Source organism: Argiope bruennichi, chromosome 10 (assembly GCF_947563725.1).
Source record: "Argiope bruennichi chromosome 10, qqArgBrue1.1, whole genome shotgun sequence".
NCBI lineage: Eukaryota > Metazoa > Arthropoda > Arachnida > Araneae > Araneidae > Argiope > Argiope bruennichi.
In genome coordinates this window covers 120,655,942-120,683,461 of record NC_079160.1, presented here as the reverse complement: position 1 = coordinate 120,683,461, position 27,520 = coordinate 120,655,942, and the positions used below count along the sequence as shown (strand labels likewise).

General features: G+C 32.7%; 1 protein-coding gene across 4 annotated transcripts in view; it reads left to right on the top strand.

Moving 5' to 3' along the window:
• Window positions 1-27,520, top strand: part of LOC129989470 (plasma membrane calcium-transporting ATPase 2-like) — a 285,601-nt gene that overhangs the window by 228,315 nt on the left and 29,766 nt on the right. For 3 of the 4 annotated variants that reach the window (XM_056098032.1, XM_056098031.1, XM_056098033.1), the window contains exons 10-19: window positions 2,770-2,876; window positions 3,784-4,025; window positions 6,662-6,929; window positions 10,438-10,617; window positions 12,087-12,281; window positions 13,038-13,229; window positions 15,467-15,680; window positions 17,576-17,787; window positions 22,744-23,034; window positions 27,006-27,104. In XM_056098032.1, coding sequence (XP_055954007.1) covers window positions 2,770-2,876; window positions 3,784-4,025; window positions 6,662-6,929; window positions 10,438-10,617; window positions 12,087-12,281; window positions 13,038-13,229; window positions 15,467-15,680; window positions 17,576-17,787; window positions 22,744-23,034; window positions 27,006-27,104 — 2,000 coding nt within the window. The remainder of the gene's footprint in view (window positions 1-2,769; window positions 2,877-3,783; window positions 4,026-6,661; window positions 6,930-10,437; window positions 10,618-12,086; window positions 12,282-13,037; window positions 13,230-15,466; window positions 15,681-17,575; window positions 17,788-22,743; window positions 23,035-27,005; window positions 27,105-27,520) is intronic. The other variant, XM_056098034.1, reaches the window with a different exon arrangement.

Sequence of the window (27,520 nt, the reverse complement as noted above, 5' to 3'; positions counted from 1 at the left end):
AGCAAGTTTTGGCTTAGATTTGTAACGAACTCGAGCGAAACACATTTGCATTTTGCACTTCTTCCCGTTTGCTAATTAATCCAAAATAAAATAAGAAACATTTAATAAAAAAATTGCATATAAAATTGCATCTATGCAATACATCTATCTGAATTCTTTTTTGAGTTGTATTCATATAAAGTTAGGAATAAATTTTTCCGAATCCGTTGTGATCTGAAAGTAAAGATTCATTCAAATTTCGAGTTCATTTTTTAAAAATTATTTCTATACAAAGAGATTTTAAAAGATTGCATTCCAGTGGCCGCTTCTATTCATTTCTGTATTCATATGAAAAGGAAATAGCGCTGTCTGGTTTAAAAATGGAACAATGCCAAACTGTAATCGCATTTATTATCAAAATCGGCCCGTTTTGAAAAGAGTTAATTTTTTTATTTGCAAGTCGAGAAACATCGCACAGCAAATCTGCGAGACGCACCGCCGAACATTTGTCACCAGGAAGATTTCTTGCCGAGGTCTTTGTTACGACGCTTAATTTCTCCTAACAATGACAATGACTCGCTCGAGTTCACAGTAAACGGCTGGCAATTGTTCAGCATAAGAACAAAATGATTCTTCTTTATAACAGGCGCTCCCATTTCTCATAAACTGGAAAGGCGGCCGGTCGGCAAAATCATTTGAAGCAACCGAATCGAATAATTGCTCGCTTAGATGTGCAAAAGACCGTTGTTTTAAACTTTTAATTATTTTAAAATCATATTGAAGAGAGCAGTTAATATAAAACAATTTGAGAAACAGAAAGGAATTTTTTTTGGTCATTTCTGTTCGAATCTAAATGAAACAGGAAAACTCAACACTTATGCAATATGTTTTATGAACAGTTTAAATTATTAAATATTAATATCTCTACTACTAATAATAATGAATGTGCATGGGTTGGCTCTTTACAGCTCAGATTGCCTTATTACAGCTATACAATTTCACACATATATATTTTGGAAACTAAAAATATGCCCTTCAATGCGATTTTATTTTTTGAAATTTTATTCGAATTTTAATGAATTATATATTAAATTTATTTTTGTTATTTTCCACTACAAATACCGCAAATAATGTCATAGAGAAAAGAATTTTGCATCACTTTAAAATATTGAAAAATGTCTTTTTAATGATTCCAATTTAAAAAGCTGCAATTTTTTTAGAAATTAAAAAAAAATTGGCCTAATTTTTGAAAATAGATTACATTGTTGCTCTGAAATTCAAATCGTGAAATCTGGCATAGTGGGTCAAATTTCGTCTAGCTGATGTGTTGTGGAAGTTTGGTGAAAGGCGTAACAACTCAGGTGTCGTTATCGTCATCTGACCGCGGCTCAAAATTATGATATTTGTTCCAAAATAGTTCTAGTGTTGCTTTCAAACAAGACATTAATGTAACTAAACCAAGCTAAGCCCAGATCTGAAAGTTGTGAGGTCACTGAAATCCTGAGAATATTAATGAAAAAGCTGAAACTCTTCCTCGTCCTTTCCATATTATTGAAAAAGAGTACCTATCTGATCGAGCGTGTTATAAGAACATGATATGCAGCAGATGAAACATTCCTTTAGACTTGCGTTCTTTTGTACTTTCCTAAAAAAGAAAAAAAAATGCTGATTATTATGAAAACAGAGGAACATTTTGAAACGAAAAGTATTCATTGTACTTGTGGTAGGCTGGGATGTTAGGCTTTATCAGTTACAAAGTAACCTTCTCTGAAGGGCATCTGTTGTTGCATTGTCTGATCTTGATATATCTATTGCCTGATTCTATCCTATGTAAATATGTGCTATTTATGTGGTTATTGTGTGTATAAAGTTCGGGGCAGAGGAATAAGAGGAACTTCCTGAGAGACAGAGTTGCATGTTGTTCTGTCGATTTTGCAGTTCAAATTCAAAATAATGGAGCATCTGTTATTATTTGTGAAAAACTTTTTGATTGTATTTCAGATATAAAAACGATGTATTAGATAGATTCCTATACGAAGACTACCTATGGCAATGGTTCTTGTGATAAGACTTCTGGAAATTTTTTTCAGTTCTTCACCGATCATGGTCCCTAAAACCCAAAACCGCTCTTTGTACAAAAGTTTATATATGTATATATATAAAGCTCTGTCCGTGTTATCTGGTGAATAGGATAACTAGAGTAATTTTATCTGTATTTTAACTGGTTTGGAATATATTGCTGGAAATGTGAAAATCTCAAACGAGTTCTTCCATCAACCTCAAAGGGGTTGGAAATGATGAGGAGTTGACATTTTCAGTTTGCTATAACTTTCTAAATATTGAAAATAGAATAATATATCAAATTAGTCAAATGAGTACCTCATTAAGAGGAACAACATTTTTAGTTAAAGTTTTTCGATGATTACAATATCTTACAAGTTAGAGGTTGAAAAGTGATTTTCACGCCCTCATTTTGACTGTTACTTACATCAACAACTTATGTTGAAAGATAGTAACTCAGATGTAAAGGAATCTACCTCTGCCTTCCATCTTGCTGAGAGGAATTTTCTTATTATTAATCCAGATTTTAGATTTAAAATGTATCGATTATTATATCTGTAGGTGAAACTTGATACAATAAGTGGTATTTCAAGTAGTTGACTCATATCAATTGAGTATCAATGGTGCAAATCAAGTTTGAATATCGCTTCTGGGAGGGTCACCAAAGATATTCATATTTTCTTCATGTTGTTATTATGCTTTGAAAGAGTAATGCTCTGTCCTTTTCAGACGTGCATTATAAAAGCATCCCCAAGTATGCCAGTCTACCACCTGAAGTGGCTTCTATCATCGTGGACGCAATATCAATCAACAGCGCCTACACCTCTCGAATAATGGTGAGCACTGTTCATGCATTAAATAACTCTTGACTTTTATTCAGATTACTTCTTCTGCTATCACTTTCTAGTGGAACCAATGACATTAGACAATGTATTGCTATTTTAAGCTCTAAGATTATACAGTACACTGCCGAATATCCGGTTCGCGACTATCTGGCTTAATTTTCTTTTATCGTTATTAAATGAGGAAGGCAAGGCGTCTGTTAGGTTATCTATTAAAAACTTTTTCAAAACCAAGAAACTGTGGGTTTAAACTCTTATCTTAGGGTTACCTTTTCATATCTGTGTAATCATTTATCGGTGGAAAATAAAATCGACTAGAGTCATTTTTCTTAAGATTTAGGCCTTTGATTTACATTAATGTTTTGTTTATGTTTCCTGCATTAAGTTGGACATTATAGAATTTATGTTAAAACTTGAACAGTTTAGAACCTTTAGTTTGCTTTTTCTTTAATAAATTCGTTAAACGTGCAGTATCATATACAAACTACCGGTATAGAGCCTTTTATTTTAACTCGTCGCGTTACCGACAACTGCTTCTATGATTGGCACAAGGTCGCGGCAGCGTTCACATTGAGATAAATATAGGGCTTAGTACTCAATAAGAAGTGAGAAAATACTTATTATAAGAATGAATTTCGGTATAAATATTTTGTATTCTGGTATTGGTTGATTGAGAAGTGAACTCATAAAACTTCGGCCTATCTGGCTTTCTTGTTATCCGGTTAATCTTTCCGCCACATTAAACCGGGTACTCTGGAATGTACTGTATTCACTTTGTGTTTTGCATGTCAGTGTAAGTAAATCTCAATATCCTATCATTATCCTTGAAACGTTGTCATGTCTTAACATTGATATGACCGCAAATGATAATTATTAAAATCCTCCTGTCTGTTGTAAACAGGAACCTGACAATCCTGGCGAACTGCCAAAGCAGGTGGGCAATAAGACGGAGTGTGCCCTCCTGGGTTTCGTATTGGAGCTGGGTAAAGATTACCAGAAAGTTCGGGACGTGATGCCCGAGGAGAAGCTCCACAAAGTGTACACTTTCAACTCCGTCAGAAAATCCATGAGCACTGTGATACGACTGCCCAATAAAGGCTTCCGGATATTCACCAAGGGGGCCTCAGAGATCGTCCTCCAAAAGTGAGTCCTTTATCTTTTCTCTGGTCTTTATATCATAAAATTTATGTCAAAATAAGGATAAGGACTCCTTCTATTTCTGATCTTAAAGTATCTTCTGAATTTCTCTTTGTAATTTTGAAGTTACAATTGTGTTAAAGCTTGCATCAGAGATCTACAATGTGGACATAAGATAGTTAAGTCCCCGCATCGCAATCAAAGCCTTTTGTTAATGGACCACATTTAAAAATGAGTCCATAATATCAAAAGTTAATTTTAAGTAAAAATAAGAGTCAGTGCAAACATGACCGCAACAGTATAGATTATTTAAAATGTATAGCATAGCCACAAATATTTTCAGACTTAATATATTGTTAAAGTAAGTGTTTGCACAATATGTTAAACAATTTAGTGATATTATTTATGATGTATTCTCCTGAAAGAATAAATTTTCTTTACATAGGCCATATTTTAAGAATTCATCATCGACACGCAGAGACACGCAGCGCATCATGGTTAAATCAATAAATAACAAATATTTAAAAACTTTCCTTTTGAAACAAGACATTAGAAGATAACATGTTTAATATATAACAAGGTTATTTATAATAATTTCAACGACAACAAATGGCCATTCCTTTGTTGTAAACAAGAGCAAAATAAAATTATTTTAATATAGCTTAGATAGAAAAAAACTTAGCGCTTTGTTTTCATGCACACTGAATGCCTTAAGTGATTGATCACGTGGTAAACATCTGAGCGGTAGCCCATTTTATGCCTGAAACAGTTAAGCATACTAGCAACTTTTATATACGTTTAATAACCTGCTGTATGTTTAGAGTGTGCCCATAATACAGGATAATTATCACATAAGCCAACTAAACTATCAGTTGATTTCTGTAATGGATGCAAATGTTTTCTTCCTATCATCATATACAAGAATGTTTCATTCATTTGTTGGTTTAAATAATCGCCTATGCCGGAAAAGTTCTATTAATGATTTTAATAAAATAAGGACTTTCATTAAAAACGTTTTATTGAGTAAATAAAATAAAAGAAATAGTATTACATGATTTATTGAGTGAATATTAGAATAATTGGTTTCATCATACAAATTTTCCAATTTTATTGATTTTGAACCATATTTAGTACTGAATTTATGCGTTTGCTTTATATGATAAGGAATTTAAGACTAGCCACATTAAATCTTGCGATAATCCTAATTGTGGATTATTTTGAGTTAAAATTCATAGTGTTTTTAATTTTTTGCTGTTATATATGGAATCCCTATTCTTATCTGGAAATGAAGCTATTTATAATTTTCTTTCATTCAAAATTAATATCTTGACCATGCTGCATGTATCTGCTGATCATAAAGTAAAGTTAGAATGCATTATAAATATATCTAAATTTGAACGTTACGTTGATTCTTCTTTTTATAGCTGTATTCCATTGATGTTCTGTCGTTCTCGAAGCAAATATATATAAAGGATAAAATATTATATGCGAATATAACTAGTACGCCTCACGGTAGCTTCACCGTAATCTTTCTAAATCATATTCAGTGTCACTTTGATAGTTTTGAAGAATTACACTCCAAATTTCGCGTTGATCTTGATCTATATTGGAATCTTGATCCATATTGCAAAATCTATCTTGCACATCATCAGCATCAAAGTAATATTCTACAACAGTATTAGAAAATTCATAACACTCTTGTTAATTCAGAATTTTACGCTGAAATTCCAGTTCTCAAAATGTATCAATTTCTTAGAGTCACGTTGAATCTCGTCAGTACATCTCTCATTACCTTTTAGTGATGTTCTTACGTTATAGAAGTGCATATTTCCATTAAAATACTTTATACCATTCATAATAGCTATATCCTAGATTTTCTGCCTCATATGTAATGTTTTTCTGCTGGCAATTTTAAAGGGCATTACTCAAATTTGTACGTTGCTCTTTATCCATATTGGAATTTCAAAAAATGCATTTATTTACGTGGACACGCCATTAGCAAGAAAAAAATCTTCCTCCAAAGCAATACTAAGGTCACCGCACTCTTGTTGAATCAGAATTGTATCCCGAAATTCCAGTTCTCAAAGTATGTCAACTTCGATCCACATTGAATCTCCACAGTACAACTCTCATCAACTTCCAATGATGTTCTTCCGTTCTCGAAACACATATATCTCTCAAAATTTCTTGTACCACTCATAGTTAACATGATTCAGAAAGTTTAGGGTAATGAATAATTTTTCTGGTATATTTTTGAAGAGTTTCACTCAAAATTACACTTTATTCTTGGTCCATATTGGAATCGCAAAAGCGATAACACACATCATTACCAAAGTACACATGGTCATAACACGCATAGTCAGCAAAGCATACATAGTCATAACATACATCTGCGATAACACACATGGTCACCAACGCATCCGCTTCAAAGCCGCCGATGCATCCAGAATGAACCGATGAATCCAGCTTCAAAGCCGCCAATGCATCCATCTTAACACACAAACTTATGAATGTCGTTGCTTCCTGTGATAGTATGTACAATTTTGTAACTGCTATCTTTAGGCCTTTTACAGAACTCATCTCGTAACTTTTTGACATCCTCTCGAATATTTGTACTGACAAAAATCTCTCTTGTGCCACAGGTGTTCGTTCATCTTCGGTGCTGGCGGCCAGCTGGAGCGGTTCACGCCGGCGGACGCGGACCGGCTCGTGAAGAGCGTTATCGAGCCGATGGCCTGCAACGGGCTCCGCACCATCGGCATCGCCTACAAAGACTTCATCCTGGGGGACGAGGCCAACGCCAACCAGGAACGGTGCGACGGCGAGCCCAACTGGGACGACGAGCAGAGCATCGTCACCAACCTCACTGCCATTTGCATAGTCGGCATCGAAGACCCTGTCAGATCGGAGGTCAGAATGCAATAAGACGTTCTCTTTAAAACACGTACACTTTCTAAGCAATTGAAGGTATCCGACTAGGTTCAAAAGAGGCTTTTTCCTGAAAAAGTTGAATTTTTTTTTTTTTTTTTTTTTTTTTTTTATGATCTGAAAACAAATTCCAAACTTCGTAGATTCTAATACAGACTTTGTTTAGAATATATGCAAGACAGAACAATAAAAACAGTAGTTTCAACAATATACAACAAATAAAAATGAAATCGGAAACAATAATGATTTTAACCGAAAATAAATGATATATTTTATTTTCACCGTAAATTTCTTCCTAAGTAATATTTGATTATATTAACCCTCTACCTATTCAGCCATAGTTTGCTTATTTTTATCATTTCTGTTAAAAAAGCTTGAAAACTACAATTGTTTGCAGCACATTTGGATGAATTAATTTACAAGTACAATATCTAAACGCATTTTCTGAAGAATGAATATGTCACTGTGATTGATTCACGGAAAACATGATATCTCAAAATCAATCCAATAAAATTTCATGAAATTTCGTAAGCATGTATCCTTTGAGGGTGTGACAAACCATGGATTTTAAAATATCTTCATTTAGACATGTTTTACAGACTATTTAAATCCGAAACAGAGACAAATTGTGACAAAAACATTAATAGCGTCTTTAAATGCTGATAAAATTTTTATTTATTAAAATAATTTTTATCTTGTGGCCTGTTATATTTTATGTAGTATGAGCTATATATAAGTGAAATAAAAATTATTTCCATTTTTTTAAAACTTATTCTGTTTTTTCTAAAGTTGAAAATTTTGCTCAATTTTCGTTAAATAAGTTGGATTTTTTTTCCCGAAAATTAAAGGTAATGAGTGTATTTTTATCTTCTAATAGTGACCTTTCAAGTATATTTTAGATGTCTGGTACAATAAAGTTTATGTATCATTTTTTTTCTTTAAATTCACCTCCTAACCTTGTCGGATACCTTAAATGTGATTACTTAATAAAGAGTTTTCATTTTAAATTAATTTATATAAATAAGACATAGGCATATAGCTCATAGATTTTTGCTTTCTGCATTATCACGAACTATTGAATAGATTTTATTCAAATATTTCCACAAATCTTATGAAGCATAAGAAGTGTATTACTAAATATAGCTGACAAAGAATCTATTTATTAAATAGTTAAGTTTTCATTATTTTAAAATTATTTTCACATCGAATGCACAATGTTAAGCATGCAATAGATGTGGCAGCGCTCAAAATTGTTTTAAGAGACTAGATTTAAAATATTTAACATATAAAAAACAGAAATGCTTAAATAAGAATTATTTCTCTTAATGATAATAAGATATATTTCTTTTAATCTGAAATTTTTTGAGCCTTTCTGTTATTTAAAAATTGATTCAGAGTTTGATCGCGTGGTTTTGATGATCGATGTAGGTTGAAATTAATAACTGAAAATCACTGTTTTCATATCTCAAGTTATAATCATATATCTAATGTTTAACAAAATTTTATGTTATTATTAAATTACAAAAAACATTTTTTAGCGATTTTTTTCCAAAATTTTTCAAGCAGACTATAGTTTTTGTAGAGCCCACGATATATTAAAATTAGCCACAACAGTTATTTTCATTTTAATTAGAATAATATTACTTTAGTTTAAAAAAATGTTAATAACTAAAAATATTTACATGAAAATACTTTCATTCTGAGCAACCCTGGATATATCAGCTATTAAATATTATGAATATTAAATATTATGAATGGATAATCCATATCCTGTATAAAACCCTTTATTTCTTTGTAAAGAATATATAAGCATAAATAGATACATTTATTCGAAAATGTATGCACTCTCAAAATTGATCTATCTTCATTCTCTTTTCACACATCTATTTTTCCTTATTATTGAAACTTAATATCGTCTAATGCTTAGTCATGAAATAAATGAAGAGCATCCAAATGAGTTCACTTTAGATCAGAGCATTAGGAATAATTACTGCATTATTAATTTGATACTTCAACGAAGTAATGACAATCGCTCATGTCTTTAGATCTGTAAATAAGAAGGTAAAATACGTACCTCGAAACATGTCATGAAACTGAAATCTCTTTCTTCTAAAATCAATTTTTTAACACGTGTTGTAGTTCTTTAGAAAAGAATTTTCCTTCTTGTTACAAACATAAGCTTCTACTTTCTTAAAAATATGCTTGCGATCAGTTCTTTCTATTTTAAATCAATTTTCTAACCTTTTATTTTTTTAACATAACATTTTTTTCCCTTTATGGGAATGCTTTTTTTTAAATTGATCACTTTTTAATTACGTCTGGAATTCTTGAAAATAAATTATTAAATGTCATACAGAAAATTGTTTCCAAAATGGAACTACTCTAGCTCGGAAAATTTTGTGCTTGTGAATTCCATCCATCTTGAAGAGATTAAATTTACATGAGAAATGCCAAAAAAATTAAAGACATCTTGAAAAGAAAATCGAATCTTTATTTGCATTTAAAATTTATATTAGCAATGGTTAATGAAATTTTAAATTGAGTTGCTGAAATAAAAGAAATGGATACTATTTCCTGTTTATTTTTGCTTTATTCACTTCATATTAGCATTTCTGCGAATAAGGGAAAGAAATGAAGTTTTTATTTTCAATTATTCATATTTCATATTTTTGATATATTCATAACTTTTCATACCTTTCCATACATTTGATACTTGCAATGTATGGAGAGAAAAGTACTACAATCTTAAAAAAAAAATGTTTCCTTTTTTTATATTTTCTTGTATAATAAGCTTATAAATAAACTGTTACATAATCGCCATAACATTTGACCTTGAAATTTTGACGAATTTCTACACTTCTGACCTTTACCAGAATTAGTTTTATTTGATTATTAGTTAGTTTTATGTATTGAATTTTAAACCATTCCCCATAGCGCTCTCTCTGGCTGTCTTTCTGTTTGTACACTTCTGTGTGAAAATGATAGTTCGAAAATGCCATGACTTAGATAAATTAACTTTGGTAGATGGTTTTGTGATCAAAATTGTAGATATATATTAATTGTATAATATATATCTACAATTATCTTAGTTATTATCTTTCTAACTAAACCAAAATTCTCAAAAACTGAAATTTACCTTCAATAAACAAATTTCTTGCCCCTGTTTGGACTGAATTCCTAGTTTTATTCTTGGGTATTGGAGCTATCAAACAATGCTAGCTGTCAGACCCCACTAATACTATTCTTTAAATAAATTCTCAAAAAGCAATGATGCTATGTTTCTTTTGAACATCTATTATTTCTTCACGCATTTGATACTCGCATCATCCAATCGTTTGACCCAAACTGAATTGTTTGCGCGTCTTTCTGAAGTTCCTCCCATTAAGGTTTCACCATTACCAAAGTGCGCATATACTGGCATTCAAGAAAGCAATTTAATACAATCAAATGGTTGAACTGGATTTCTTCAGTTTTCTTCCTTCGTTTGCAGGTGCCAGAGGCCATCAAACAGTGCCAGCGGGCGGGCATCACCGTCCGGATGGTGACGGGAGACAACATCAACACCGCCCGATCCATCAGCCAGAAATGCGGCATCATCCGGCCTCAGGACGACTTTCTCGTCCTGGAAGGAAAAGAGTTCAACGCGAGAATCAGGGACGCCAACGGAGAGGTAAGGTGCTGCCCTGTGCTTAAACCGTCAGTGATTACAGCATTTACAGTGATTCCTATTCAGTTCTGCAGATCCATGTGTTTATTGGTGGAATGTAAATATGCATTCTCATAAAACGGTTACGCTCACTGTTTAAAGCAGAAGTTACTATCAGCGGAGAAGAAAGTTTTGATCTAAACATAAGAAAATAAATAACTAGCTAAAAATGGATATTTTTCAAGAGGAGACTTGCACCAGCCATTATATAGTATTCATTTCTTTATTATTGTTTCTTGTATTATTCTTTTTCTCATGCCCATTTCTTGCCTTATGTACATTCGGGTAAACTGGGTCAGTATGGGTCTTCTGATTTTTCTGGTCTCTCCATATCTTAAATCTGTTTAAGTGCTATTACTGGCATTGCTATTCCTGGGTATAAATGGTGCTATTTTTCTAGATTCCTGAAAAACGAATCGATGTAGTTTCATACAGAAGCAAGACAGTTTCCAGTTTGATACTAGAAGACATGCTTAGCTACATTCGATTATGAAATCATTTTTTTTTAGATTTCTTTGAAGAATAATCACAAGGGATGTTATCATAAGTAATACAGCAAATTAATGTCGTAAAAAACTGCCAAGTTTTGCATTTGATATCCACTCCAACTCTCTAAAGTAAAAGAATCTATTTGATGAAATGGCTTTTAAATGTGACTTTCGAGTTCAATGATGAGGAAAAGATCATATATCTGTCAGGAGACAAATTTGACAAAGATATATATTCTTTGATCAATCAATGCTCTATAAATCAATTGCTATTGCATTGCTGATTGTAAAAAGAGCGAAAATTCAGACATGTATTAATGATGAGAGACTATTTCTAAATTGTAGTATAAATGCAATAGCTCTTGCAATTTACAGCGCAACAGATTAAACTCAAAATAATTCTCGGTAGAAGGCAGAGGTTTCCATTCTAGTCAGAATTTTAACGGACATTAATGTTTAAAAAGATACCAGATGACAAATCTGCTTTGAAGAAAATATTGGTGTGAGATGGGATGCCTAAAATGAAACGAAAAAAATAACCAATTTAAATTTGCAAAGTTTTTTTCAAAATTTATTTACGTGATACAATAATTGCATGACAAATGTCATTACTTATATCATTCAGTTGCCTCCGTGCTGATTTGATATGTCCTTTTTTCTCTCCTATAAAGTATGCAATACCTTCCAAACTAAAATTAGTACAATGTATTTGATTTTGTATCGTGTGAGCATGTATTATCTCCATTAATAACTTGCATTATAAGAATTTGTATTATATGCGTTACGGTAAATGTAATAAATGTGAGATTATGTATAATTATCGATGATTTTTTAATAATCCCCAATAAGTTCAATGGAGATTATGAATGATCACCCCTAATTATACATAATCACCGGATTAATCACATTTACCATAACATATGCACTGAATGCATCTCTGTGCAGGTCCAGCAACATCTCCTGGACAAAGTGTGGCCCCGGCTAAGGGTGCTAGCGAGGAGCTCCCCCACCGACAAGTACATTCTAGTGAAAGGCATCATCGACAGCAAACTGCATGCCAACAGGGAAGTGGTGGCGGTCACCGGGGACGGCACGAACGACGGACCGGCACTCAAAAAAGCAGATGTTGGATTCGCCATGGTACTCTCATCTGTCTCTTCACTTTCCTTTCTCGTTTCTTGATTTTTGTATGTGTTTTCTTTAATTTCAGAAATCATTGTAGCTTAAAATCTCTTATATTTGCCCCATTTATGATCTCATTTGAACCAAAAATTTATTTTGCACCCTTCTCATTCGAAAAATTTGCCCATAAAATTAAAATTAAGAACATAAAAGAAAATTCTAAATTTGAAACCTTCAGCGACATATTGTGTCAGTTAGTTTAGTTTAGTTATATTAACGTCGCGTTTTAAAACAGCACTAGGGCTATTTTGGGACGGAACTCGTAATTTTGAACCGCGGTCAGATAACGAGGACGATACCTGAGATGGCCTAACCTAACAAACCTAACAAACAGAGCAATAATATGGTAGTAATTAAAGAAATAAAAACAGATACTAATAAATTAAAAACTTTACAGGTTATTTTTTAATTACACAAGAAAAATTAAGGTACCTCAGCTGATTCTTAAAATTCTCGCTAAATTCATATAAGAGACAGTTTTGTCCGTGTGAATTTAAGATTAGTAAACTCAACACAATGCACATATGCAGAATCCATATCACTTTTCGTTTTTTCTAAGTCTATTTTTATTCTTGCCAAGGATGACATATCTGCATTCTTACTCTTTCAAAAGATGACGTATCAGCATTCTTATTTTTGCAAAGGATGATATATCTGTATTGTATAGTATTTATATCCCATATTAAATGTGTGCATGCGTGTGTGTGTTTGCAGGGTATTGCAGGGACGGACGTGGCGAAAGAAGCCTCCGACATCATTCTGACGGACGACAACTTCACGAGCATAGTGAAGGCCGTGATGTGGGGGAGGAACGTCTATGACAGCATCGCCAAGTTCCTTCAGTTTCAGCTCACGGTCAACGTGGTCGCAGTCATCGTTGCCTTCGTGGGAGCCTGTGCAATAGAGGTAAGGCCTCCCTTCAGAAGGATTGTTTCTGTGGTTCAGCAAGCTCCTATTTGCACTACAACTCCGTAGATACCTGGAGTAATTACTACAGGAAATCAAAATACAACAAGCTTGCAGTGGGTTTAAATCGATCAATCTTTTTTCTTTCCACAGCAGAATTGTAAATAATCCTTAGAGGAAAAGGTATCCAAGTAAAATTACGATTTCAGATTATTTCTATAAGGTATACATGTTTCTCTATTATTTTCAGAAGGTATACGTGTAAATTTAGCATTGTCATATCATTTCTATGCTAAAATGAAATGAGAAAAGAGCCATGTTGATTTTTGTATCGAGTTAAATTTTATGCATTGCGGAAGATTCATCATGAATCGCACAACAAAGTAAATGATAGCATTCCATCATTTCATTTTGTTAACTAATTATTCATTTACTTTATACTGTCTTTCAATGTATATTGAACTTTAATTCATTATAAAGAACTTCTGAAAAACGAAGTTCTATACTAAAAAATACTCTGCACGAAAGCTTTGGGGTTGAGAAAACGACTATGATTAGAAATAGATAGCGTTTTTAAATGCCACTCTTTCTACACATTCCACACCTACATCATAGAATGTATATCACATTCTTTCCGGGGAGTGCAACACGAGAAAGGATAAAATTATCAGTTCATTGTTGTTTTATGAAAGATACATTGTCTTGACATTTTAACTCTGGAATAAACATTGCGTTTTTGCTTATCCATCTAATATAAGATTGGCAAAAGCGACTGCTTGTAATGTTCATTGCAATCGCATTTCATTCATGCTCAGATGTCAAGCCATTCATCATGAACAATGGACTGAGGTCTTTGAACTACTTGCCAAGAGAAACAATACCGGGCAACTATCCAAAAGATAAATGCCATGATTTCTGCCTTAATAATTTCCTTAAACTTCTGTAATTGTGGAACTTTAATATTAATTTGCCCATGCTCACCAGTTCCTTTTGATTTTATGTAGAAAAATTAAAATAATAGCTCGAAAATTGTATATTTAAGGTTGATGAATCGAGGAAATCTATTGACTATATAGAGCAATATTTCACAGACTATCTTCCAGATTACATAAAAGTCACATTACTCACAATTAAGGAAACCGCTTTAACTGGTGTACAAAGTGCAATGACAATTACTTCCAATTTTAGCCTCATTAGCCATTTTATTACTTTCATTGTGTACATCCATTGTAATTACTTTCATATTTCACAAACACATTTACATTTATTTTTAGTAGTCACCTTTGACGACCCATTGGTTAGCCGGAGATATTATTTATGTTTAATATCAGTTAGATAGCTTTGACTTTATTTTGTCTATGACTCCATCAAATAGTCAGACATTAAAATCATGTTATTTTCATTGTCCTAAATGAGATTTTGTTTACACAGATCTCTCTAATAGGTACCAGTCCCATGACATTACAGTGTTATTAAAAACACAAATATTCTGCTCATATATCTTTTTCGATAACTTTCGTGGTATAGTAATTGTACTTTTTAATCCTTTTTATAAAGTACTCATATATTAAACAGAATCTTTCTTTAGCTTTTAACAATACATAAATCTTTTAACAATAGAAAAAGTCAGAAGATGAAGTAATTAAAACGGTTTAGGTTTCATTCACAACATTGAATACATTATTGTGAAATATACTTAAAAATGTTTAAAAATTAAAGTTTAATTAAATGTCATTTAAATAATTTTACAGCAACAAAATCAGCATCATTGTAAAGATAAATTTTCGGACTTTAAAATGTTGTAAAATCATTTTTGTGCTGAAATCTTTTCAGAAGTTATTGGATAAAAACAACAAAATCTAGCTTAATTTTTAATTAACTAAAATTCTAATTAATATTTTTTCAAAATCGTTTCGATTTGCACATTTCTACTCGCATATGTATGTATGTACCAAAGTTGATAGCTCTAGATCAAACGGTCTGGAATGTAGATCAGCTCACACACACACACACCCATCCATACATTCATCGTGATTATAAGTAGACATAGAAATTAAAATTTCTGTCCCCTAACATATATAAAATAAGTTTGGGATGTTCTTTTCTTTAGAGCTCATTTTTTTAATACAATTTTGATGATGGTGTAATTATGTTTCAATCTTTCATGAAACAAGTTTAGATTTTTATAATCTTTTTGGTTGCTTACTGATACTCTTCTCCTTTCCGTTTCGTAATAGGACAGCCCTCTGAAAGCTGTCCAGATGCTGTGGGTGAACTTAATCATGGACACCCTGGCGTCCCTCGCACTGGCCACCGAGATGCCTACCTCGCAACTCCTGCTGAGGAAGCCTTACGGCAGGACGAAACCCCTCATTTCTAGGACCATGATGAAGAACATCCTCGGACACGCCATCTATCAACTGACCATCATCTTTACATTACTCTTCATCGGTGCGTCCTTTCTCTCTCTCTCTCTCTCTGATGTACTTGACCATGTAAAAAAAATCAAAATTTTATGCTTACCACTTTACATGTCGTAAAGATTATTCCTATCTCATATATTAAATACAAAAATATTGCACATACTATGAATTAAATCTACATTATGATTTGCATTCTGTGTTTTTGACGCCATTTTTGTGAGATACGTCGTAGTACATCAAACACATACTTTCTGATATATTGCCATCGACTATTGGACAAAAATGCCGTCATTGTATGCCAGATAAATACTCTGACACCATTTACTTTCTTGTTGCTGACAGACATAAAATAAAAGGCACAGTTAATACATTAACCCGATTAATCGATTTTATCATGATTGATGTAATTTTGGTTTTTATGAGAAAAATGATCATTTTTTTTTTTTAATCTTGGAAAGAACACTTGATTTTTCTACTGAGTCAACATAAACTTTACAAAAATAAGTATTTTGCAGTTATCTACTTAACATGCATGCTTTTGTTACCAGTCAGATTAAAGAGATTTCTTATAAGTGTAGCGTATAAATTAGAACATTGAAATAGGTATACACTTGTTTTATTTGTTGTCGTGATTTTCGTATAAGCCTACATTATTAGAAGCATTGAATAATATTCATTAATTCCGTTATTGTTAAACCTGTATGCCAGACTGTCTCGAATAATCATTTTTATAATTATGAAACGAAACTTTATATCGTTAATCGATGTTATAATCGAATTCAGAAAGAAGGACGAATTCATAAATTTCTCGAATCGACTATAAATTCTGCCTCATCGAAACGATAACAAACTCCTCTTAGAGAATGCGTCCTTTTATTATATGGAAGAGGCAAAAAAATAGTGAAGAGTTAAAAAATTTATATCAGTAATTTCAATCATTGGTTTAGAAAGTTATTATTACATTCAAAAGCTATTTAAAATGTAAGCAATATAATTTTATTATGAAGACACTAATTAAAAATGCATTTTTGGCGACTTCACTTCTGTCTTTGTGTAAAAAAATTCATTATATAGCAATAGAATAAGAATAACTAAATGAATAAAATAAGTCTAAAGTGCAAATTGCTGTAAAATGAAATTTGGTTATGCTTTAAAAAATCTATGCCTAATCGGTCTAAGGAAAGAGGACTAAATGTACACCCCAATTATTTTTATCAGATGATAAATCTAAACACAAAATGACTCAACGTCGATGAAAGTTAAGGAGAGAACTTTAAATGGAGCTTTCCTAACATTTTTTTTTCTTTCTTGCATATGAAGCATACAAAGAGAAAGTATTGTAATCGTTTAAGAATTCGAAAGCGAGATTTTAGCGTGTATCATCACATTTCAGACATCTCTGAGCCTTAAATATATGCTTTAGGAATTATATTTGTCTTTTGTAAACACAACTAAGAAACGGTTTAATCTAAAATCTATCTAATCTGGATGAAATTGGGTGAGTGGTCTTCATGCGGAATGTGTGAATTCTATCAAATCTTATGTGAAATCCATTCATAGGAATTATCTTATGTTTATCTTTATGTTCGGGTACAAGTGAACATAGTCATTACAAAGCATAAAAAGCTAGATATATGAAATTTGATTCACATTGTTAATATTTAAAGTGCTGATTCTTATCAAATTTTCAATGAAATCCGACATTGGATTGACCCTTTACCTCTTTTAAGCCTTCAAAATATATTTGTAAAACATTTGGTAAATATAGATCAACGAATTTACCGTGTAGAACGCCAAAACATACGCATAACCTTTTATTATTTATAGAGATCATTTTTCAATTATGATAGTCTCAGTAAAGAGAAATGAAGAAAGCATGTGATTGCATCTTTGCTCATCTTTAAAACGTTTTTCTCCGCCCAGGGCACCGCCTCTTCGACATCGATTCGGGCATGTATGCGCCTTTGCATTCTCCACCTACGCAGCACTTCACCATCATCTTCAACACTTTCGTCATGATGACCCTCTTCAACGAGATCAATGCCCGAAAAATCCACGGAGAGAGGAACATCTTCGAGGGCCTTCTCACAAACCCCGTCTTTTACAGCATACTCATAATCACCGCCGCCTCGCAGGTGAGCCTACATCCTCTCTGTGCTCGATTCTTTTCTTATCAACAAATGCCTAAAAAAATGTAAAGATGAACTAGATTTACATTTTTTTTTAATAATTGATTTCTGAAGAATTTGTCTATACTTTTATTAGATTTTCTTTATATGCCGAATGTAGATAAGTAAACTTGGAATAAAAAGAAAAGTAAAAATAATGACAAAACACTATTTGTTTTGTCGCATTCTAAAAAAAATTGGAATGAATTACTTGATTATTTATGATTTCTTTTTATTTCTTATTATATTTATTTTTGCATTATTATATATTCATATATTTATTTTTGGAATGTTCATATATTTATATATATTCATATATTTATTTATGTTTGCTTCGCATCGCGTACTCTTTGGTTAAATTCTTATTATTCAGGGTTAAACACTTGCACTGGAAGGACGTATCACGTATGTAGGGATAATTGTGTCACAAAATCACCAAAAACGCGCTACACACGCCAGCAGGCAATTATCACAGAAATAAAAATGATGTTCGAAACTCGTCAACTACGATTGTTTACAGAAGCACCGTCTTAAGTGGAAAATTAGTTCATTCAGAATATATAAATCTTCACCTGATTTCTATATGGTATCAGATACTTTTTGTAGCCTGAATGCGATTTACAGTGAACAGTTACAGGTGAAACTCGCATATGTGAATCCTTTACCGGCACAAGTGAACAAAACCTATATATTTTAATATTTGGTGCTATGGGGTGGGCTTCCTTAAATATCGCAGGACATAGAACTTAAATAATTAAGAGTATTCGAAAAAGTCAAAACAAGCTTCCAAAGGTGATAAAAATTGGAATTTTCTTTCCTGTAGAATATGTGTCTGAAACTATTGTGTTTAATCTCTGGATGGATGGATGGATGGATGGATGGATGGATAGTGTTTAATCTCTGATGGTTCAGGAGGCGATTACGAATAGGTCTGGAAAGTCAGGAACAAACAGATAGTCACATCAATTTTTAAGACACTAACTACCCAGAGGAGGAACACTAAGAGAAGATATTGTGGGTGCATACATTTCTGTGCGTTTTCAAAATCTTTATAAAAATGGGGTGCATTTTCTGCTGTATGTAAGTACGGCAATAATATCTTACTCGAATTTAAAGTACATATAACACGTGATATGTCTTAATACGTTACTATGAAAAGAAATGTAAACTATGATGGCTGTAGCGAAAAAAATGGATCCATTTCGACCACTCTTACAGGATTTCAAATTTCATTCAAAACTAATAATCTCGTTTTATCACTTAAAACTTATCTGATTTTTATATTATTGTTAAAAAAAATTTATCTGTATTTATCCTATTTACTTAGAATTCGGTTAAATATTTTTAGGATATTTTATATATATGTTATATAGTGACAAAAATAAATTCATTCTTTCAATGAAATGGAGTACTTTATTCAACCCTCTTCGTTTCAGAAAGTTTCAATTCCATGAATATTGCAGCGATTATTTATTCAATACCTGTATGTACTCCCCCTCATAGTTTTTTAAAATAGTATGACATCTACAAAATATCCAATGCATACAATTACACATGAAAATTGTGGCGAAAATAAAAATTATTGATAAATTTAATATTTGTGAAAGGCGCTACTAATTATAATACTGAAGATTTATACTCTCACAAACTGAGGTACTTTTAAAATATAAATAAAAGAAAAGGAATAAACGAAAGTTTTAAAATAGGTAGTTCCTTGTCGGCAAAGAAAACCATTTCTAAAGAAAGGAAAGAGCAATGCTTAGCTTTAATTCAATGAAAAATTGCTTAAAATTACTTAAAAATTAATTAATTACTTAATCTTATATATGTAGCTTGCCAAGCAAAGATAAATTTTAGTGAAAGATGGAGCTTGACATCTTTTAAGGGAAACAAGAATTCGAAGAGAAATACAGATATTGCGGTGTGATGAGGGCTAATTACACATATGTATTGTTACGAACCTGCGATGCGGCTTCCCAGCATAGTGGGTTCCATAGGAGGTCCCAGAGCTTGGCGACAAACTTGGCGACCATTTGGCTACTTGGCGGCGAATTTGGAGACTTTGGCGCCAAAATGGATTATACCCGAAACATCGAGAATTTTCCCGATCCGTCGAGTAGGAACGGAGATACGCCTCGAACGTTCCTGATTGGTTGAGAGGCGTCTAGCCCCGCCTCCTGAGACCTATAAAAAGGGGTGGCCCGCAGCTGCCGAGTAGTCGTGACCCATCAGTGGTGAACCTGGGAGCAGTCGAAGAGTCGTCGGAAGCGACAGTGCGGAGTCAGGTGGTGAATTGAGTCGTGGACCAGTGGAATCGAAGAGTAGTCGGAATCGACAGAAAGAACTGGCCTTCCAGAGATTAGCGGAGCAGCGACGAAGTCAAGTGAGTGCTGAATTAAGTTGTGAGCTACGGTCTGCATTAGAGCCTGTTGTCTGCACGTCTCGGCTGAAGATAATCGTCTTTGTGCTGTCCTGTGTGTCTTTGTGTAAATAAACGTCGTTGTTTTGTTTTCTACTGCAGCCTGGTGATTGAGCGTTCTTCACACCATATAACCTCCACTATCCAAACGAACCCCGGAAATTTCGTAACAGTATGATCTCCAGCATTACTGTTCTCTTAGTGATTGAGGACTTGACGGTATATATATATATATAAAAAATACACTAAAAAATCAGAAAAATAAATCAAAACATCGCTGGGCAGATTCAGTGCTTCAAATAACAGAAAGTAAAAGATTATCTAAAATGGGAAGTCTAACTCATATCTCAAACATTCAAAAAGTTTCAATGTAGGCAAAAGTTTTAGTGCAACGGCGTTAGAAAACAGTTGAAAAAACGTAAGAAATGGCACATTTTAAACCAAACCAACGCTTTGGCTTATATGAGGGCCGTTTATTTTAAAGCTTCAATGGAGAATAATAAAAAAGGCGAAAAATGAAGTCATTACCAAACATTTTATATAATCACGGTCATAATTGTGTGAAAATTCGAGCATCAGATTTCTTAAATACACAGCTGCCAATGATGGTTGCAGTGTTTTAAAGAAAATTCTTTAAAAAACATTACCGCCAGTGATGTGATATAAGCCTTAGCATTACTTTGAAACTTCTCGATAGTCTGGAATTAATACTTTGGCATTCAAGCAATTCATCAAATCGAAAAAGATAAGAAAATTCATTCCTCTCTAAATCGCATTTTTGATGAAGGGGGTCAAGGAACGAGACTGTCGCAGCAGAAGATCTTGTTCAATAAATGGATCAAGCGATGAGAAAGAAACGGAAGATGGCCGGACATCATGCGAAATTTCCAATTTTGGAAGATGAATGTTCAGGCATTCCTGTTTCAAAGTCTTTCTGTGAAAGGAAGATAACTCAAAAAAATTCCCAATGAAGGAGGAATTACAAAGGAATATTAAGGACCATCTCGCATCATTAGTGATCTTCAAAAAGAGGATCGGAAATTTTATCCACTAATACATTGCTGAATCTTCAGAACGAAAATGTCAATAAATGGCATTATTGCTTTTATTGACATTATATTATTGTATATAATTTTTACTTCTCGTTTACGAAGTATAGAGAAAGAACAGTATTCGCTAAAAATTTTGAACCCGAGATTTTGATGAGTCTTTAGACTTCTATGGGTTCGAAAAACACATTTTTGAAAAATATCTACTTGTCCATTCGTCCTTCTGCTTGTCTATCATAAAGATAACTTTAAAACACTTTGAGCCAGACGAATGGAAATTGGCATAGTTTTTACACCAAATTTATATATTTCTATCAAATTTTATGCAAAATCTATTGTGTGGAAGTCAGTCTGTCCCGTTGTTCGAATATAAGTTAACACGAAAATTACAAAACGAAGAGAGCAAAATGAAAAAAAAATTCTATACACGAATTTAACATCTATAATGTAGACGCATAACTTTTTACCAAATCCAAAGAAGTTTTGACCGCCTGTTTGTCTATATTTTTAGAAACATGTAAAAGTGATACACGAAAACGCAATGACTTAAATGAATCAGAATCGGTATGCGATTTTGTGACTACAAGTGCAGTTCTGTGTCGAGGTTTTGTTTCAATCAAATATAAATAAAAACACGTTTAAAACATAAATTATTTGCTTTTTAGATGCTGTTAACCCTGCGACAACGTATCCCACGATTTCCGCTCGCAACGTAGAAATAGCAAAATTTGCTCAACCTGCGATTTCCGCGGGGATGCATTTTCTCCGTCTATTTAGCTGTGCAACCCGCTCTTTTCCCGTTCATAGTTTAATTTAGGCTTCTGTGGTTTCATTCAGATTTGAGTTAAGAGATGGCGTTAGTTGTCCATGATTCTACGAATATATAAGCATGTTTTGTAGCATTTTGCGCGCTCTTTTCAAAGCTCAAAGATGACTGGCAGGAAGCGTTTCGCAATTTTTGAACCTATTTTGATATTAAAAAAAATTATTATGCAGCGCGTGAGTTAAACACATCATCCCAGGGATTAATCACCCAAAACACTTGTCACGAATCATACGATATATTCAGTAAAAATGTTAAATTCACTCCAAAGATTAATATTTTATAAATACTGTATGCCATGTATTGTACGCCATGTAAGGCATTCTCTGGGATAACATCTTTATTATACAGCATTCGAAAACATTTCGGGAGACTCTGTATCTATTTTTTCTCCTCTGTATTATACCATCTGAGCTTGTAAAGTCACCACCCTCATATATTTTCTAATACATAATATTCTGTTATCACGGATATATATATGGTACATAATGTCCATTTGTATAATAACTTCGCTTCTGAACACCAGGAATACTTCTACTAACATAATTACGAGTATCGCATAAGTGTAATCTTTTTATCTTTAGCAACGATTTTATCTGTAACTGTAATTGAATTTTTTTTTATTACTTCAGGTGATTATCGTCCAGTTTGGGGGTCGAGCATTTTCGACCGCCCCCCTGTCGCTGGACCAGTGGCTGTGGTGCTTATTCTTCGGTGCCGGGGTACTGGTGTGGGGCCAGTGTATCACAACAATCCCCACGAAGAAGATCCCCAAGACGTTCACGTGGGGTTCGGGCAACCCCGAAGACCTGGACGCGGGCGGGTCCCTGGTGGAGGACACCTCCAGGGGGTCCATATCTCAGGAAGTGAAGAGAACGGGACAGATCCTCTGGATCAGAGGACTCACGCGTCTACAAACTCAGGTACGCACTTGTCCGGCTCGTCCCACTTCTCACTTGTGATTCATTTACATTTTGCTGGTCGTGAGATGTCTAGTGCATTGCGCCAAAGACTTTTACCATTGGCACAGTTTAGCGAAATGCATGAGTTTCTTCTTTTTTCGTCTGGTCTGTCATTCTTAATATTTCCTATTGCATTTGTAATAACTTTTTTTAAGAATGATTGCAACTTTTTTTAACAATGAATGGATTTTAATTCATGATGAATAATGTTTAGCAAATTTGTGTTTTATATTTTATCTTCTTTAATGATATTCTTCGAAAAGTAGAGACATTAACTACTACTTTGAAACCTCATTTGTTTTCAAATTGTTAAAGTTATTTACTTTCTCTGTAGTTTTTGTAAATGTTATTTCATTATCAAAAAAAATTTAAGAGAAATTAGAAAATGTTGCAGTTTTTTCCTTTCATATCTAAAATTAGAATATTCTGATATCATTGCATTTTCCTGTCTAAAAAATACCAGAACATTTTTTTTTTAAATTTATGAGCAGATACTTGAATTAAAAATAATCTAAACTCTAATATTACTAAATGTTCCAAAAATCCTTTACAATAATTTGTGAGCTAAAAGATCATTTTAAGAAAATCATTAATTGCATTTTCTTTCCCAAACAGCTATTAATAATTATTATTAATGAAATTTATCAAAGAAATTACTAAGAACGCTTGAAAAAAATCTTAATTATGTATTATAAAGAATTAATCTGTTTCTACAGTGCATTTTTTAAAATATATTTTATGCATGTTTTATCCAATGTATATTAACTATGATATATATTTGTTTATCCTGTGTATATTTATCATCAATATTATATTAATTGTTAATGCTTTACCAATTTTTTAATACATATATTAATTTTGATACAAAAATTATACAAAAATTCAATATTTATTAAAAATACAATTAATAGGTAAATCTTTCTTGAATTATTGCACGAAAACATTCACTCACTTAGCATCAAATAACATTTCAAAATTTCATGGTTTAAATTATAAATAAATAATTAACCCAATGCGTCATATGTAACATCCATTGAAGTTAAATCCAGTGCTTTCTATTTTATTTCTATGCGTAATGGCTTTCTCTCTCAATGCGTTCTTTTCTTCTGCATGTTGAGTGCATATGCTTTTACAGTTTAATCGATTAGCAACACAAATTAATGCTTGTGCTTTAGATTGGGTTTGAAACAAATTTTCATCAGAAACCAAAAAAAATAAGAAAAATTTCATTTTGAATGCTAGTTATAGTTTAGTTAGTAAGCCCTGCTAACAATTATCTGGGCCTTGAATTAGCCTTTTAATCATTAATAGCTTGTTGCCTGACAATAAGTAGAAATGCACGAAAACGCGCTTCGAAATTTCTATTCTAAATTACAGTATTAGAAAACGAAGTAAGAAAATATTTAGAAGACGGACTTTTTTCTTTTCACCCAAGTAGAAGTAACAAGCACTCAGTCGACATGTCCAAGATTACCGGGAAAGAATGGAAACGTTGACATTTGTAAACAGTGATTTGGAACAAAATTAAAATTCAGTGAATGCTAAACTTTACATTACTTACAAAAAAAAAATTAGCAGAAATTTTTGATTTTTAAAAAAATTCCTATGTAAAAATTTTCAGAGTTTTAAACAAATAATTCAACTTCCATCATATTCAGTAACCGTCGCTTAAAGTTTCTGAATTATCGTCAACAGTTGCATTCTAATAAGCAAAATGTCTTACTTATCGCTTTTATTCAATCCAGAGCTAAATATTTCTCGAATTGGGATCACTAATTCATTTAATGTTACTAATTTATAATTGATATATGAAATGTAGACTGAACTGTCAGTAACAATGGCTCTCCAGTTTAATAACTGATAGATCCAACATTGGAAAAAGGACTGCAGAAATATGATTGCACATCGGTTCCAAGAGATTCTGGAACTATGTAGTAAGCAGAGCACACAATATATCCAACAGGAATTTTGAAAACGGGTGTATTCCCACATTTTAGATTTCTTTGCTTAATATTGTACTTCTTGGCATTCTAAATGTATTCCATCATGTTTAACGACTATACGAACTTTAATGAGAATGGCAAAACTCCAAATTCAGAAGAATACAATTATACATTAATGTGATTTTTCGACACTTGCAAGAAGGCATATTGTCCTGTTAAAGAGGCATATAGTCCTGGAGGCATATTGCCCACAATCCATCAGCATGAATGCAGGAATTAAGCGAGTGTACTTTCAAAAAAAGGTGGACATATAGCATGCCATTGGCCAATCATGGAAGTTTATAAATAAAACACAGTTTCAAATGATTTCCATGTGAATAAATCCCATATTATTACTGTTCAGTTAATAAATACAGTTCCTAGTCAACATTTGTGTGTAACCGGCCACCCCTCCACCTTCGAACGACTATAGGAACCTGTTATGCTCATATTAATCTCATGTGCCTAGTCATCTCTCTTCTGTTCGGCATTGAGGATTTACAATTTCTTAGGTTTTAATTTCTACATGAACCAATTAAAATATGAATTGTGTAACTGTTATTTGTTTCTAATCATAACCCAATGTTGGTATTGCTGTGCACAAGTGAGATTCAAAGCTGTATGTAAAGCAGTCATTAAGGGTCCGAGTTGGCCACTGGTTCTCAAATAAAAAAATAAAAAAAATCCAGGTCCCACAGAATACAATACACACACATCAGAGTCGAATGCTTAATTAATATCCATTATTAGATTCAAATATTACCTATATGTCTGTGCTATTAATTATTCTTTAAATTCGATAGGGATTAAATTCGCGGATCTAATTTTATATTTGCTCTTTTGTCGCTAATTGCAATTTCTTCACTGAGTTGCATTTTTCTTCTATTCACTGAAGCTGTTAGCAACTGTCGTCAAATTTTGTTTAATGACCGTTTCTGCCGACGACTTCTTTGCATCTACGATTGACGTGAAAATTCAGTCTCCGAAATGATGAGTCCCATTTTCCGGACACCAAATCTGATATCGCTTTGAAGTTGTACTAAGTCATAATTATATCCCATTCTTGAAACTTGAATAAACTTCATAGATGATAGAGACATATGTCACGTTATGCAGTTACTGAAAGGCCTATATGGCATTCCTCCACAAAAGTTTTTCAGATACGTCAGTATGTTCTATCGAACAATAATCATACAAAATCCCCTTTAATATGTTAAATGGTTCATTGAAAGGATTTTTTTGATTTATGAACAATTATTGGAAGGATGTAAAATTAATCATTATTAATTCGAAGTCATATTTCCTCACCATTTAACACAACTCATTAAAAGTGAAAAAATTCAAGAAAGATCATTTGAGATGTTGGAACTTCATTGTTGACATAATTGTATGATACGTTTTGTGAGCATTAAAATACATTCATAAGTAATCAACATTTTGAATATTCATTTAAAGAAATATCACTAATCCAGTTCTAATAAATAGCCCAAAAACAGATTGTTAAACCTCATTTTTAATCTCTGTTACTGTAAATATTAATTTTAATAGGTATTATTTTGTATTTTACTGAGGCATTTCTGAATAGTTTTCAAAATTTCATAGTATTTTTGAAAAAAAAATTTTAATGAATATTTTATAGTGGCCCCATATATAATGACTTTAAGCGACGTTTACTGTATGAAAGATAACACGACTTTACGCGTAATGGCTTCAATTTTACGAGGATACAATATTAGCACTACTTTTAAACAGAGGAAATGAATGTATTTTTTTAAAAACTGTTTTGCTCAGAACTGAACAATTTTTGTTGTTATGCCATTTCAGATTATTGAATTACTAATGCGTGCTCTTGTATTGACATTGGACATGTTCTTTTAGTGTGATGATGCATGAGTGCTTTTGCATGAAATCTAACACAGCTACTAACCGGGTGCTGCAATTGTATTTCAGCTTTCATTGCAATCAAGTATGTCGTTGCAGGTGATTGGCGGGGAGCTACAAGACAGATTGATACCAGTTCCCTATAGTAAAGCCGCTACTGACGAAGCGGTAAGTTGGATTGCAATCTAATGAACATGCATTAAAACAAAACAAAAACAATATACGTCTTCTCAAACAATGCAATTTTTATACAAAAAAAATCAGAAAGCACCAAGACGAGTAGCTTTAGGTAGCAACACGATTGCAGTAGCATTTTTTTACCTCTTACTTTAGAGTTTGCTTGTAGATTGCACCCTTCTAGTTACATCCAAAGAATGATTCCTGTAGTAACTTTAAAAAAAAATGGTAATACATTAGAGATCACATAGGAATTCTTAGGTAAAAATTCACGGGTTACCCTTGCGTATGTAATAAGTAGAACTGACACTAGACTAACCCGAATCTAGATAATGCTAATTCTTGAACGTGTAGCATAAGCAACATAATAAGTACTTTTTACCCTAAAATGAGAACGAACAGTTTAA